A 16,122-nucleotide genomic window follows, 5' to 3' on the forward strand; every position below is an offset into this window, starting at 1 on the left:
GCTATGAAGTTACCGTCTGGTGTATAGAGACTTCCAATACCCAAAAGGGAAAATAACACAAGAGAAACAACATCTCCTGATAAACCAGGAAATCTTGGTATAAAAACTACAATTTCAGGTTTATATCTAGTTCACCTGCTTGTGAAAAGTAGACAACAAACTGGTGGGTTTTTGGGTTTTTTTCAAACTACTTTTTGAAAGGTTACTCTGCACCCTTCAGAGTGAAGATGTGATATGTTAATTTATTTTTCACTCACTGGATTATTTTATTTACTTACTTCATTTAAAGATGGCAAAGGAGGTGGTGGCAGGAAAAAACGAAGATCACTCTCTTTGCTTCGTGCCAAACCGATAAGAGTTCTCAGATCACAGGCTTGAGCAATTATCCTATACTGGTAATCTATTGTAAAAGTATGTTGTTAGCACCCAAGTTGGCTTATAGCTGTTTCAAGAATTAAATAAACAATTTAATTTTTAAACTACAAGTTTATGATTCAAAAGTTCCCAAGTCTCTGTTCACAATGTCAACTGCCTTTACAATACCAGTAAGCCAGATGTCCAACATTTCCAGGACTGATCTCACAATTCTCCTCAACATATATGTAGGCATATCACAATCTAACTAACCTTTTGAAGAACTGAACCTTAAATGTGAAAATCGATAGGTCAGAACCAATTCAACTTCTCCTTTTTTTTGTAATAATTCTAGTGTTTAAAAACTGTTTTGCTCACTACTCAAAAAACCTGAGGTTGCATTGAGATCTACCGTCCCTGATACGGGACGGTGCTTTGGCATTACATGATGTCCATGAATAATGTGAGGTTCCAGATGGTGGTACTTTGTTTTAGTCTTCATGATTTCACCACTCCATCCTTTATGTATTGCCCTGAATGTTTGTGTCCCCCCTCCCCTGATACATACATGGAAACCTAAGCCCCCATGTCATGGTATTTGGAGGTGTGACATCTCTGGGAGCCCTCATGACTGGGATTACTGCCCTTATAAAAAAGACCCAGAGAGATCCTTTGTCTCCTCCGCCCCGTGAGGACACAGTGAAAAGCTGGTCATCTATGAACCAGGAAGCACACCCTCACCAGACACCAATCTGCTGGCCCTCTGATCTTATATTTTCCAGCCTACAGAACTTTAAGAAATAAATTTCTATTGTTTATAAGCCACCCAGTCTATGGTACTGTGTTATAGCAGCCCAAATGGACTGAGCTATGTATTGTAAACAAAACTGCAACCCTGAAGCAGACATTATTTTTAATAATGGGTGAGTTCTTCAAGATCAAGTGGGGAACTTTTCCAAAACCTACATGCTAGGGCTCCAACTCTGATTTTTCTGATATAGTAAATCTGAAATGGAATCCTGGAAGGTAGTTTTTTTTTTTTTTTTTTTTAAAGATTTTTATTCTAAGTCTTCAAAGTAAGCTTACATTGTACGTTATTCAAATTACACCCACCAATCAATTAATCAGGATGTATAGAGGCAGAGATCTTATTCTGACACTTTTCTTTGAAAACATTATTTTTTATTTAATTGTTTTAATTAACTTATTTTTGACAGAGAGAAAGAGTGTGCGGGAGGGGCAGAGAGAGACGGAGACAGAGGATGTGTCTGATAGCATTGGGCCCGAAGTGGGGCTCAAATTCATGAACTGAACTGAAGTTGGACATTTAACCTACTGAGCCACCCAGGCACCCATAACACTATTCTTTTTTATTTGCCCCTTTTTATAAGATAACTCTACTAAAAAAGTACACTTTAGTCACTGTAATCAGAGCAGATCTAAACTCTTGCTTATGTACTTATACTGCAGAAGATGCAGTTGTTAAATACAAGTAAATATTTTAAATCTTCCTTTAAAAATACACACACACAAATCAGGTACATTTAGCCAATTATTAGTATTGGAGCCAAGCAGACTGTCAAAGTGAAAGCAAATATAACTGTATGGTACAGCAAGTGATTAAAATATGTCATTAAATAGGAACTGAAAGAAGATCCAAATACAACATTAGGCTATAGCTAATCGGTACCAAGAGTTTCTCTAACCAAGCAAAACTTCATTCTGGTAGAAAGTTACACAAATAGATAGATCTTCCCCAGTTTTTTTTTTTTTTTTAATTTTTTTTTTTTCAACGTTTATTTATTTTTGGGACAGAGAGAGACAGAGCATGAACGGGGGAGGGGCAGAGAGAGAGGGAGACACAGAATCGGAAACAGGCTCCAGGCTCTGAGCCATCAGCCCAGAGCCTGATGCGGGGCTCGAACCCACGGACCGCGAGATCATGACCTGGCTGAAGTTGGACACTTAACCAACTGCGCCACCCAGGCGCCCCAATCTTCCCCAGTTTTGAGGCTGTTCTTAACCAACCTTATCCGGCTACCAGGCCAGCAGGCTTCCTACTTTCTCTATCACCGGAGTTTCTTTCAAAAACTTTTGAAAATAATTTTTTTTTTTTTTAATTTTTTTTTTTCAACATTTATTTATTTTTGGGACAGAGAGAGACAGAGCATGAACGGGGGAGGGGCAGAGAGAGAGGGAGACACAGAATCGGAAACAGGCTCCAGGCTCCGAGCCATCAGCCCAGAGCCCGACGCGGGGCTCGAACTCACGGACCGCGAGATCGTGACCTGGCTGAAGTCGGACGCTTAACCGACTGCGCCACCCAGGCGCCCCTGAAAATAATTTTTATATATATTAAGGTATGCTGAATTATTTTCCTTTCCTAGCATCTCCTTTCTTTCCCTTCATATCAGAGGTCAGGCACGAGCTGGTGGCGGGGCAGGTGCACAGAGGGGCTCATTACCGTGCCAGTGGTGGGTCTCCGACATCTCCTGTACGGCCTGCAATCGCGCTGTCCTGTCCCCCGACTGGCTCTTCCTCAGGAGCAGCCACACAGCACATTCATGATCCTCCACATCGATGGTACTAAAAGTGTCTTTGCGGAAAGAAAAAAGAACAAGACCACGTAAACAGTGTGAACAGTTAAAACAACATTGTGTCCTCTCGCTTATTTAAGATGGTAGTTTGCAAGGATTTGAAATCCACAATAACGGAGTAAAATCCATTTCCAGGTATTGATAATGACTGACAGGGTTGTTCTCAGTTCTGCCATAGTATTTTGTTATGTTTATTATGTATGTTATTAGGTCCTTTTGTTTTATATACTATGTTGCTTTCACAAAGTGGTCTCTTGTTCTTTTTCCTTAAAAACTTTTCTATTATGAAACATATCAAACATATAGAATCAAATACACTCACATCCATATGTTTACCACAACTGTATTTAATCAATTTTATTATTTTGCCATATTTACTTTATATGCACGTGTGTGTATTTTTTTCTAAACCATGTGAAAGGAAGCTGCAGACTAACATTTCACCCTTTCTCAGTCAACCCCATCTCCTAATAAGCCTGCATTCTCCTATATACTCACGATGCCATTATAACACCCAAGAACACTAAAACAAAAATCTTCCAAAACCATCTAAAATCCAGCCTATCGCCATATTCGAATTTCTCCAAGTGTCCCCAAAATATCTTCAGAGCTGTTTTTTAAAAACCGGGATTTGATTAAGTCTCTTTAGTATCTTTTAATTTTTTTTTTTTTAATTTTTTTTCAACGTTTATTTATTTTTGGGACAGAGAGAGACAGAGCATGAATGGGGGAGGGGCAGAGAGAGAGGGAGACACAGAATCGGAAGCAGGCTCCAGGCTCTGAGCCATCAGCCCAGAGCCCGACGCGGGGCTCGAACTCACGGACCGCGAGATCATGACCTGGCTGAAGTCGGACGCTTAACCGACTGCGCCACCCAGGCGCCCCTCTTTTAATTATTTTTTAAAAAATATTTATTTATTTTGCGAGTGAGCAAGCAAGGGAGGGGCAGAGAAAGAGGGAGGCAGAATCTCAAGCAGGCTCCATGCTGCCAGCGCAGAGCCCAACACGGGGCTCGAACCTACAAACCGTCAGCTCATAACCTGAGCCGAAACCAAGAGTCAGATGCTTGACTCACTGAGGTACCCAGGCACCTCTAGTATCTTTTAATTCTTAAAAATGTTCTCACCTTTTTCATGATGCCAACTTTGTAAAGAGATTGAGTAAGCTCTTTCATAGCTAACTCCACAGTGTAGATTTGCTTGATTGTAAAATCTACATTATTGATGCAATTTCTCATGATCAGAAAGCATGGGAGTGATTTTCTAAATTTAAAATTTTGAAACACTCATCAAGAGAAAAGGATATATTTAGTCTCAATATTCCCCTACAGCTATCTAACAACAAAACATCCACAAAGCGGAAGGAAGAAAACTGTCCATCAAGCCCTTAAAATTAAATAGAGCCCAAGAGAATAATGTCACTCAACCTTCCATGTCTATAATAAATGTCAGTATAAGAGATGGGAAAAAAGATCTCAAGTTGATCACCAAATGACTTTCAGATACTGATAAAGATTCCAAGTTAAATATTTGGTACCTACCGGCAAATGGGCCCCGCAGTATCTTGGCTGATGTTGCCAAAACTTTTCTTACTGCTTTGTGAAGCTCTTTTCTTGCCTGGTAAGTGATTCCTAAAATGATTACAAATTTAGATAAAACCAAGTATATATGCTTAATCCTATGCTCTAATACTTCAAAGAGAAATATATAAGCTACAAATTTTTTGAAAAACATAAAATATCATTTTTCTCTTTCATTATAACTATCAAAACAACTAAAACCATTATGCAAACACAGAACACTAGATCCCAAAATAAGACTTCTCTCCAAGTCAGGAAAAAAGTAAAAAACTAAACAAAAACAAAAACACTATCTAACTAAAGCTAACAAAAATCCTCACATGCAACATAGGTTTAACTACATTCAGGAAAATGTCCCTTAACAATAGCCCTTCTCAAACTGAAATCTGGGGATACCTTAATGAGATTTATCTTTGTGATACAGATAAATTGTAAACTATAAAAATTATCTGTGTAATTGAAATTGTAATACACCAGGTGAGATAATAATAAATACAAACAGGACAGAGTGGTGACACAGACAGCTACAGACAGGGAAAACCAGAACCTGTCCCACTCAGGGAACATAATGTACTACCAGGCATGATTATTCTGGCCAACAATGTAGGAACAGGCAGCTGTAAGTCAAGTGTAGTGACTCACCAGGCTACCCATATCTTGATGAAAAGACATGTATGCCTCTGCTCTAAAATTTCATGTTCACCAAACAACTGTCTGGTTACTAATTAGGTTTCCATGTGACCTAAATATGGAGAACAGGAATGTTCTGACTAATAAAGACAGGTTTTCCAGCCTCTGTGACAGATTTTTTGCCCTCTGTTAATAAGTTGGTATTCACATTTATGAATCCATGAGATGATTTTAGTTTGCATGAATAAATTCCTTAAAGCAGAAATATATCTAAGTAACAAGAATCATATTTTTATACTTGCCAAACTGAGGGCCAACCTCTGAAATGATGACCTTCACTACGGTGTGGAATTCCAAGGTTAGACTAAAATAGCCAGCTCGTCTTCGTGTCGTTTAGTTACAGAAGAATTGCAAACCAAATTAAATATGGAAGTCAAAAATCTGGCCTTCCATTAATCTTTAGGAATGTAGTTCTTACAGGATTTGGTGATTCTTAGAATCAGCTGAACCTATCTTGTTAATATTGTGTTTTAAACACTCATCTTAAAATTTAATAACTAGCTTCCATTTTTCACAAAAATGGGATTACTTTACCATAAACTTACCATAATTTTCTCTTTTATCTAAAGAAACTGTGTGCAAATATATGTATGACTTCATTTTTTCTCTTTCTACTACTTGAGTATCTAATGTCAAAGACTTCTTCAGAGCCAGAACTTCATATGTAAGAAATAAAGAACCGCTTAAAAAGAAACAAGAAATTCATCATAAATACATGATGTAAACGTAACATAAGAGTCACTTTTTTTTTTTTACATGACAGAATAACAGAATTATATTGGCTATGGAGCTCATCAGATTATTGAGTATCACATAAATTGAATGGCCCAACCTGTACAACAGCCCAGCTCCTGAACCAGTAGATTGAGAAGACTATTTCCTATAAGTGGTGAAAAAGGTAAAAGGGCAGAATTTCCCAAAATAGGATGGGAAAATAGTACTTAGTAAACACTGAGTGAGATAAAACGTGTTTTGAACAAAAAGTTTTATACACACCATCAATTTGCACCCCGTAATAAACAGAAGTTCCCTCAATATATACACTGTTGAGTGAGCCAGTATATTATTAAGCTTTTTGCAGCGGACTTTTTCATTTTTTATTGTGAAATAGAATATATATACAGTAATGTGCATATAATATACACTATATTTATGTACACATATATAAATGTATATATTTGTTATTCATGAATAATTATTATAATGCATTATAATAAATGAACTATTATTCATTTTAATGAATAATAATAATTACAATATCCAGGCAAAAAGCAGAACATTAACAGTACCTCAGAAGCCCACAGTGCGTCCCTTCCTGATTCTGACCCACTCTCTCATCTCTATAGCTAATTATCATTTTGACTTTTATTATAATAATGTCCTTGTTTCTCTTTATAGCTTGCCATCTATACACACATCCTTAAACAACAGAGCTTAGTTTTGTCTGTCTGTAGACTTCATAGGAATGGAATCACACTGTTACGTATTCTTTTGCTCAGCTTCTTGTTTGTGAGATTCATTCCTGGTGTTGCATGTATCAGTAGTTTGTGCGTTTGTATTTTCCTATGGTCTGTGATGCAGCCATTGTATGGGTATACAACTTACCCATTCTATCACAGATGGGCATTCAGGGAATTTCTAGCTTGAGTCTATTACAAACAATCCTGTTACACATCTTACACATCTACACTGTAACACATGTGGATTTGTTCCTTTAAGATACTCATCTAGAAGTAGAATTACGGACTTTCTGACTATATATATACTATTCACCTTTATTAGATACTGTCAAACTGTTTTTCCAAAAAGATAAGCCGATCTGTACTCCCACCACCAGCATACGAAAGTTTCTCCTTTCCTAAGAGCCTCAAGTCAAGTTAAAGTCTCCTAAAGTCAATTTTTAAATGTGAAATACAACGTTCTTTGTTATGTACCCAAAATGAAGGAAATAAAGGGGTTTTTCCCTGATCAGACTGACCTACACGCTCCCTAAATCCAGACACAAAGTCTGTACTGTCTGGACTCAGGGCTTTATAACATCAGTTATAGTAAGCATTCTTCTGATCTTTGGTTTCCACCCTAAAGTTAAAGCAGGCAAGACAGAAGGGCCAGACGCTGGCCAGCACCAGAGAAATAGACGGTCCCGAAGAATCCTCTCCTCTCTTGGGGAACTATCTGAGCACCCAAAAAGAGCAAATGCATTCAGTATTTTTATCATGCTTTCCATGAAAGACAAAATTCTTTACTAGAAACTATGCGATTAATTTTCACTATATTCCTGCGAAATAATTGCAAAATAGACAAAGTGTATTACATTTATCTTTTGCCTGGAATGATTCAAAGAGAAAAATCATCTGTCTTTTGCCTTACATTGGTGTCATGGAGAAGTGTATGTATTTGAATAAAAGGCCAAATATGCCTCTTTTATAGTTTTAGCACCTAAGAGTTGTATATGTGTGTGTATATATCTATATGATCTCATATATAACAGCAAAAAAAGAGTAGTATAGCGGGGTGCCTGGGTGGCTCAGTCGGTTAAGCATCCGACTTTGGCTCGGGTCATGATCTCACAGTTCGTGAGGTCAAGCCCTGCGTCAGGCTCTGTGCTGACAGCATACAGCCTGGAGCCTGCTTCAAATTCTGTGTCTCCCTCTCTCTCTCTGCTCCTCCCCCACTCATGCTCTGTCTGTCTCTCCTTCAAAAATAAATAAAAACATTAAAAAAAAAAGTAGTATTAACAAATAGAGAATTGTATTAGACATATATTAACATATACACCCTCCTTTCCCCCAAAAAAAGGAAGGAAAGTCGCTCCATTCATTAAGCATGTGCCTCTGAAGAGCATGAGATGGAAGATGTCAATCTGTTGTTTTTCTCAGTTCAGCCTCAATTTCCTTTCACGAGAGCTCTATGGTGACTTAAAGGGTTTTCAAAAATTATTCTGGCTACAGTCAATTTTCACCTTTTTTACCCACTTTAGAACTCAACACGAGATGTGATTTTAGGTGCACGAGAGCTCATTAACCAGCACCTGCTCTGTATGCGTGTCAAGTGCTCTCCCCAGAGCAACAATGCCTGGTGGGTAGAATGCCTCCCATACCCTTGGATCCAAGATAAGGCACTCCTCAGAAAGTAAAGTAACTGAATCGAGACAACACTGAAGGGGTCGAACCAGTGATTAATCCACCTAATTCCAAAATCTGTACCCTATTTGCCACCCTATGCTACCTGGAAATCACTTCCACTGAGATTTCAAATAGTAGTATAAAGAAGCCAATTAACATTTCACAGTTGATACTTACCCTAAAATAAGTGATCCAGTAAACTTTATTATATTTCCTTCAAAAAGAAAGGAAAAAAGTCAATGGGATGAGTTTCATTTTTAAAATGTGCCAGGAAATAGGCAAGTGTCTCTCCTTATATTATACAATTGGATAAGAAGTCATTGCTATTCTTCCATGAACATGATCAGTTACTACCAACACAAGGCTTCTTCCTAACCCCAGATGCAGACGAACCAAAAAACACTGGGTAAAAACATATAATCTGCATTTCATACTCCTCCTCATTTCACACTATTCTCCCCTTCTTGCATCTCTTATTCTGTCATTCCCAGCAAATCAGAGACCCTAGACCTGCTGCACTACTGATAATGCCAGGCCTACAGTGCTTCCACTGAATGCGACAGCCATGAAGCTAACTTGCCTTCTGACTCCTTTTAGTTCACAACCAGTAAAATAGAAGGATGGGGAGAGTTCTATCACTACTAGGGCTATATTGAAGGGATTATGCTTGTGACATAAGGACACAAAGTGACTTTTCCCAAAGTAATTATGTTATAGTTGCTGGGTAAGTGCCATATGTACATAACCCAATTAAAAATAATGGTTACATTCTTCAAGTTTACTTATAAAAATATTTTTTTAATGTAAAAAAGAACTCCTAGTGGAAAACACAGATAGTTGTCTATCTGATGCACACAAGCCCCTTAATCCATACTGCACAAGCTGATTACTATCTAAAAATATTTGAATTCCTGACTCTGGCAGCTAGGGCTGGCTATGCAACACAGTTACACCCAATCAGATATAAATGCGAGTCCGTAAGTAGAGATCCCTCTCCAAATACAGAGACAAGGTTTCATAAGATGACTTTTGGCCTGTCTACTTTCTGGATGTCTAGAGATTCAGCAACCATCTTGTGACCATGAGGACAATAAAGATAACAGAGCAGGAAGATAGGAGGATTGCTAAACTGCAATTCCTGCTCTAAACAGTCTCTCTTTTGACTGTTAGGTAAGAAAAATGAAAACTTTACTAATTGAAGCCACTGTAGTCAAGCTTCTGTTACATGCACTGAACACAACCTTAACTGATGCATTACCCAAGATGGTTAGGGTCTGCCACCAGTCCACAAAACCTACATAACCTTTAATTTATTGGATGTGTAGAGGTGGCCTTTTGTCAGACTCTCCACTTAGGCTGCTGACAACATATTTCCCCTCCCTACTGAGGGATAAGGAACTCTCCTCAACTGACTTCTCTAGGCATCGGGCATGGAAGATGGACATTCCTCCCAAACTCTAAGACCTGAGTAGTGGTTCCAGAACCGGGAAGGAGACAGTTCCAGGAGGTCTGCAGGGATGAGATCCAAAGCTGAGACAAAGCTTCCTGACTGTGCAGCTCCTCTAGGATGTTTTTCTTTCCAAGATGGCTTCCTGGACTGCCTTCCCTCCATGCTCACCCTGGAGGCCCTGGGAGCCACTCTCTGCTTTCTCTACTGCTACCACTTGCTATGTTTCTTTTTACTAGGCCCTGGGAACAGAATACAGTCTCACAGCCTTTTCTCCTATCCTAAAGTTAATTCACTACTCTTGAGTTTGTCCTTTAGAAATGACGAGAGAAAAAGCTCCCTTTTCTCTCCCCACCCTCTTTTTATGTTTAAAATATACAATCACAGGGCACCTGGGTGGCTCAGGCGGTTAGGTGTCCGACTTTTGATTTCAGCCCAGGTCATGATCTTGTGGTTCGTGAGTTTGAGCCCCGCGTCGGGCTCAGGGCTGACAGTGTGGAGCCTGCTTGGGATTCTTTCCCTCTCTCTCTTTTTCTCTCTCTCTCTCTCTCTCTCTCTCTGCCCCTCCCCCACTCACTGTCTCTGAAAATAAACTTAAAAAAAAGAACAAAAACAGAATCACAGAACTTTTCTAGATGAAAAGGACCTATCCCCACCCCCCCCCAAAAAAAGATCTATCTTACAGAGCAAACAGAAGCTCCCTGAAAACAGGACTTTGTCTCAATCCATATTGTATCCTAAGGGCCTAGAATAGTACTTGGCATAGAGTAAATGGTAAATAAATAATTTGCCAAATGAATGAAAGATGATCTAGGCCTATCTCCTCTTTTACAAATAAAGGTTAGTAATAAATAGGTAAATAAAGATTTACAAATAAAGATACTAAATCAGCACTAGACCCTAACCGCCCATAGGGCAAGTACACTATCTTCTTGGCTCACCGCTGAATTCCCAGAACGCAGTACATGTGTCTGGCACTTGTTTTTGCAGAAACTTACTGCTGAGTGAGAATGTGGGGATACTCGACTTTGAAAAGATGAGCATGAATTTGACAGGAAACATAGGGGAGGAAAAAGATTCTCAAGAGAAAGGAATATGCATGGCATGGCTCTGGGCCCACAAATTTGGGGTGCACCATTGGTATAGAAAATAATTCTATCACTGTTTCCATATGAAATACTGTTGTTGAAAGTGTACTCACTGATGTCTCTCCAGTACGTGGTGCTTTGGGGAGGAGGAGTTGAGGCTCCTATTCTTCTGCAACAGATGATACAATAAGCAGCCAGGGACATTCTGCGTGTTTAGAACAATGATAACATATTTAATTTGACAGCTAATTTAAAACATTCGACTATAAGAACACACCACAATCACAGTTGGACTGCCTACAGACTTCGGTTTTTCAAGACCAGGAAAAAAACTTTTCAATTAAAAAAGAAATTTCATCCTTAAAAAAGACATACTAGAATAATACTTTGGTAGTACTTTGACTATTCTTCAAACTGAGTCCAACTGTGAACAATGATTCGTAGGAAGCAAGAAAATACAGATTAATCAGAATGTCGATATATGAATTCAAAATTTTTTCAATGTCTGTTAAAATATATATATATATATGCATATGGATAAAGATATTTATATTTACCTATGATGACCAAAGGCCCTAGAGAAATGAAAAGTGCTCTGAATGGAAGACATACTTAGAACCCTTGCAAGCATTCTGCTTTTCTCTAGCTACTTCAGGATGGTACCCAACACGGTTTAAAATCCTTTGTTAGCTGTTGGCATCCTATCAGAGAAGGAGAACTGTCACTCAACTACTTCATCAACTGAGTAAAGATGATCGAAATATGATGCAATAGTTTCTAGAACAACTCAGTATTCTGGAATCATTATCAGATTGCTTTTGGACAAGACTGCTCTTCTTTTGTGATTGCTATAAAGGAAAAGAAAGGAAAGTGCCTTCAGGGACTCATGTGAGAAAAGGTCCTTTGGTTGAACATAGAAGTTCTAGCAGCTTTATAGTGATAAGGGGGAAATTACTTGGTGTGTATATGTAAGAAATATCCGTTAGAGATAACACAAAATAAAACTTTTATATTTTTTCTCATAATTCCAGTACATCAACTGATGACTAAGCCAACTGATTTAGGCAAAAGGTAAACTCGTGAAGGTCACTGCTTTAAAGGTCATTGTTTCTTATTTTCTCACCTTTTTAACGGGTTGCTACTACTTCTCCATGAGACATAAGGATAATGGTAAAGATGATATAAAGGCTGCAATGAAGTAGATGCTCGTGAAGCCAGGGCAGAAGGCAACGTAAACTACTTTGAGTTTGTGTATAGATTTGTATTTTAATTACTACATAACAACTTGAGTAAAACAAAAACACAGAGCAGTAATACCTATTGCTTCTTTCAATCTTGACACTAGGAAAGCAGTCAACTATAAAACATTACACAAATGCTCTTTGCTATTACTTCTCTGGCCTAAAAAGCTTTATATTGTTAACTTACACATACCTCCCCGCTTCCCCCAGCAGGCTTCCCTTCTACTAAATCCTGGGAATAAATTGGAGTCCACTGGAAATGTATGTCGTCCTCTTATTTCCTTCTGCGTTTCCTCAGGTGACTTCACTGGCCCTGGCAGCTGTCTCCAGTATAAACCGCTTCATTTCTAACTCTCTCTCAGCTCTCTGAGTCTTGATTTCTCTGCTCTCCAGCCCCAACTAACCTCCCATCCCTCCCTCATCTGGGAGCGAGCAGCCTGTCCTGTGGCTGTGCTTCTCTCCCCACCCGGCCTTGACCCCGTGGTACATCACTCTCTGCCTCCTCCCTCAACAGTGCTAGACCTCTCCTCTTTCTAGTAGCCTGCAACCCTAATCTGAAAACATGTGTTCTTTCTACAAGTGGACAGCCAAAATGGGGTGGAGTGGGGGAGAGTGGTTTGGGGAGAATAAGACAAATTGGGAGCGGGCTCTCAGAATCGTTTCTGCTGTCCCTAATCCGTTCTCTCTTCGTCCCCACAACGACTGCTCTAAATGACCCACATTCCCTGCGAAGCCTCCTCCCTACCGCTGTCCTCAAATGGTCTCTTATTTCACTGAGAAAGTTAAAACTACAAACTCCCTCAACTTCTGCCCCCTTACCTATAAGCAAGGATAGATCCAGGTAATGAAGGGCTTAACATTTATTCACATGGGGAGGAAGGAAGTGGGGAAGTTCTTTAAAAAAAAAAAAAAAAAAAGAACACAAAATCACAAATGCCAAATTAGGTTCTAAAATAAAAGCTATTTAGAATGAGAAAAGATATGATAACAAATGACTGAAGTCTTAGAAATTTTGATACCTTTCTTCTGAGATTTCATGAGGCAATTTGTCAGAAATGCTTGTGGAAAAAATGTTTCTGGACCACAATCTGGCATCCCCTCTCCCCTCAGGACATTACAAATCCTGGTAACTCCTAGCACTCAAAGGGGCCCACGCCAGTAAGGTGCCCGAAGCATCAGGTTCTTGACTCTCTGGTCAATCCACCTTGGCCTACAAATGATACACACCTGTGCTGCCTTTTCCAGATTCCAAATGGATCTTCTGCACTGTTCTTCCCAGTTTCTGAGGAAAACATCCCATCCCCTTTCCAAGGGGAAATCTTGTCCTGGGTCTCATCTCTTTCACTTCCACAGGGACCTTGACTCATTCACTAGAAATGCTTTTCTTGTCTTAATCCTCACTCCCTTTCTTTCAGCTCTTCCTACGCCTCCTCCCTTAAATACCGGATTTCCAATGTTCTCCCATCAACACACGAAAACAAATGACTGGGGGGAGGGACCTCCCTCCCTCCAAGTGCCTCTCCTCTCACCTTCCCTAAGATTCTCTCTCCACTGTCCTTCTCTAGCACTGACAGTGAGTGACATCTTTGTTTCTAAGCCCACTTTTCAGTCCTCCTCTTGTTTTTTTCTGAAGCATCTGACTTCTCTCCTTCTCTAGCTACTATGACTCCCGGCCTCCTGGTTTTATTCTCACATTTCTGGCTGCTCCATCCCATTATTCATTCAAACATGTGCTGAGCACCTATCAACCGTCAGGGATGGAAACCTAAGATGTGAATAAGGAAGTATGGCCCCTGCCATTACTGGGCTTACAAGTGGGGTGGGGCTATCTCCACCTGACCCTTAAAGATTAGTGTTCCAGTGACTTCCATTTATGGTTCTCTTTTTTACCTCATGCTATACCCTCCAGCTGAGAAATTTCAGTTTTTTCTCGTTCGACTTTCTTTTGCTGTTCTCTAAATCTCGACTTCTTCCATAATTTCTTCCTCTTTCTATCTCTCTGATATACATTATGGGTCAAGATGGAACTTCAAATCTATCTTCCAACTCACCAATTCATTTTTAAAATGTATTTAAGCTGCCATTCATCTATCCACTATTTCAGTAACTTTTTTTATGTTTAAACTTTCTAGCTGGCTCATCTTGCCTGCTTTTTCTTCCCTTTTGACACACTATTTTGTTTTGTCTTAACGTATGGTAGAATTTTAATTTTTTTTATTATTTTTTTATATGAAATTTATTGTCAAATTGATTTCTATACAACACCCAGTGCTCATCCCAACAGGTGCCCTTTTTCTTAAATGGTCACAAGTTATTCCTTTTTTTATTTTTGGTAGTTTTTGGTTTTGGCAGTACCCCCCTCTACTGATTCGGGAGGTGGCTTTATACCTGACATTGGCCATAAGACCACAGAAAAATGATGCAGGCAGACACGTGAGAAGCACTGAGGCTTCTGTCTTTGCTGCTCTTGGGATCCTTGTGATCACCATGTGAAGATGCCCAGTTAGTCTGCTGGATGATAAGAGAAACGTGGTCCAATATCCCCATTAGCCCAGCTACCAGTACCAACTGCCAGGCATGTGAGAGCATCCCAGACTAATTCACTCCTAGCTGTCCCTACGAACCCCCTATCTAAACTTTAGACTTGTAAGCAATAAAATGGTTCTTTTTGCTATTAGGCTTTGGGGGAATTTATTTTTTTTTTATTTTTTTTTTTAATTTTTTTTTTCAACGTTTATTTATTTTTGGGACAGAGAGAGACAGAGCATGAACGGGGGAGGGGCAGAGAGAGAGGGAGACACAGAATCGGAAACAGGCTCCAGGCTCTGAGCAGTCAGCACAGAGCCCGACGCGGGGCTCGAACTCACGGACTGCGAGATCGTGACCTGGCTGAAGTCGGACGCTTAACCGACTGCGCCACCCAGGCGCCCCAACTTTGGGGGAATTTAAACTGCAGCAATTAGCCAACTGATACATATGGTTTCTAAACATTCCTTTACACTTTAGGCTTATCTTAAAGTTTGTTAGAACCACTATTTCTAATAATTAGGGCTGGCTTCTTGGTGGTTTGCTTAAATTCTTTGTAATCTTTGATTGAGAGCTCATTTTCAGTGGGAGTATCTCTGGTGGGAATCCTATTATCACCGTGAGTTATAACAATTCAAATTTTCTCAGCCAAAACAGGACAGGTATTACCAATTTATAGATTTCTCAAATTGGGTTCCCAGCATTATCAGGACAATGTTAATACAAACCCCACAGACATATGTGGTACAGATTTAGAGTACAAATTTCCACTCTTTCATGTTCCTAGTAAAAAGGGTATTTCTGGGGCACCTGGGTGTCTCAGTTGGTTGTCTGACTCCTGATTTTGGCTCAGGTCATGATCTCACAGTTGTGAGATCCAGCCCAGCATCAGGTCCTGCACTGGGCATGGAGTCTGCTTAAGATTCTCTCTCTCCGTCTCCCTCTGCCCCTCCCCTGAGTGCACTCTCTTAAAAAAAAAAAAAAAAAAAAAAGGGAAGTTTCCAATACTATTTCTATAGTCTAATGGGAAGAAATTTTCTAATTCCTATCTCCTTGAAGGTGTATGCCTTTTTTTTTTTTAATTTTAGAGATAGCAAATGAGCAAGGGAGAGGGGCAGAGGGAGAGAGAGAATCTTAAGCAGGCTCCACACTCAGCACAGAGTCCGATGAGGAGCTTGACGCAGGACTTGATCCCATGACCCTGGGACCATGACCTGAGCCAAAATCAAGAGTCAGACACTCAGCTGACCGAACCACCCAGGTGCCCCAAAGTGTATGCCTTTAGACATCATTTTTAACTCTACATGAACTTAGGTTCAAGTAATTAAGTTCTCTATCAGTTTGTAATAATCCTGCAAATGCTTCAACCTTCCCTCAGTGCTATTACTTTCTTCTGAGTTTCTTCTTCTCTTCCTTCTCACAATTCCAAGTTCTTCCATTACATTTTAACTAAAGTTTTCATGTGCATGAAGCAA

General features: G+C 39.5%; 1 protein-coding gene across 2 annotated transcripts in view; it reads right to left on the bottom strand.

Annotated features, from left to right (window-relative positions):
- Window positions 1-16,122, bottom strand: part of SERAC1 (serine active site containing 1) — a 67,162-nt gene that overhangs the window by 39,045 nt on the left and 11,995 nt on the right. The window contains exons 2-7 of one of the 2 annotated variants that reach the window (XM_030316692.2): window positions 10,994-11,085; window positions 8,523-8,559; window positions 5,766-5,902; window positions 4,492-4,581; window positions 2,819-2,950; window positions 279-400 (exon numbers count right to left, since the gene is read on the bottom strand). In XM_030316692.2, the coding sequence (XP_030172552.1) occupies window positions 279-400; window positions 2,819-2,950; window positions 4,492-4,581; window positions 5,766-5,902; window positions 8,523-8,559; window positions 10,994-11,084 (609 nt within the window). In that variant the 5' untranslated portion in view covers window position 11,085. The remainder of the gene's footprint in view (window positions 1-278; window positions 401-2,818; window positions 2,951-4,491; window positions 4,582-5,765; window positions 5,903-8,522; window positions 8,560-10,993; window positions 11,086-16,122) is intronic. The other variant, XM_030316693.1, reaches the window with a different exon arrangement.

The sequence above is a fragment of the Lynx canadensis genome, chromosome B2 (genome assembly GCF_007474595.2).
Source record: "Lynx canadensis isolate LIC74 chromosome B2, mLynCan4.pri.v2, whole genome shotgun sequence".
Taxonomy (NCBI): Eukaryota; Metazoa; Chordata; class Mammalia; order Carnivora; family Felidae; genus Lynx; species Lynx canadensis.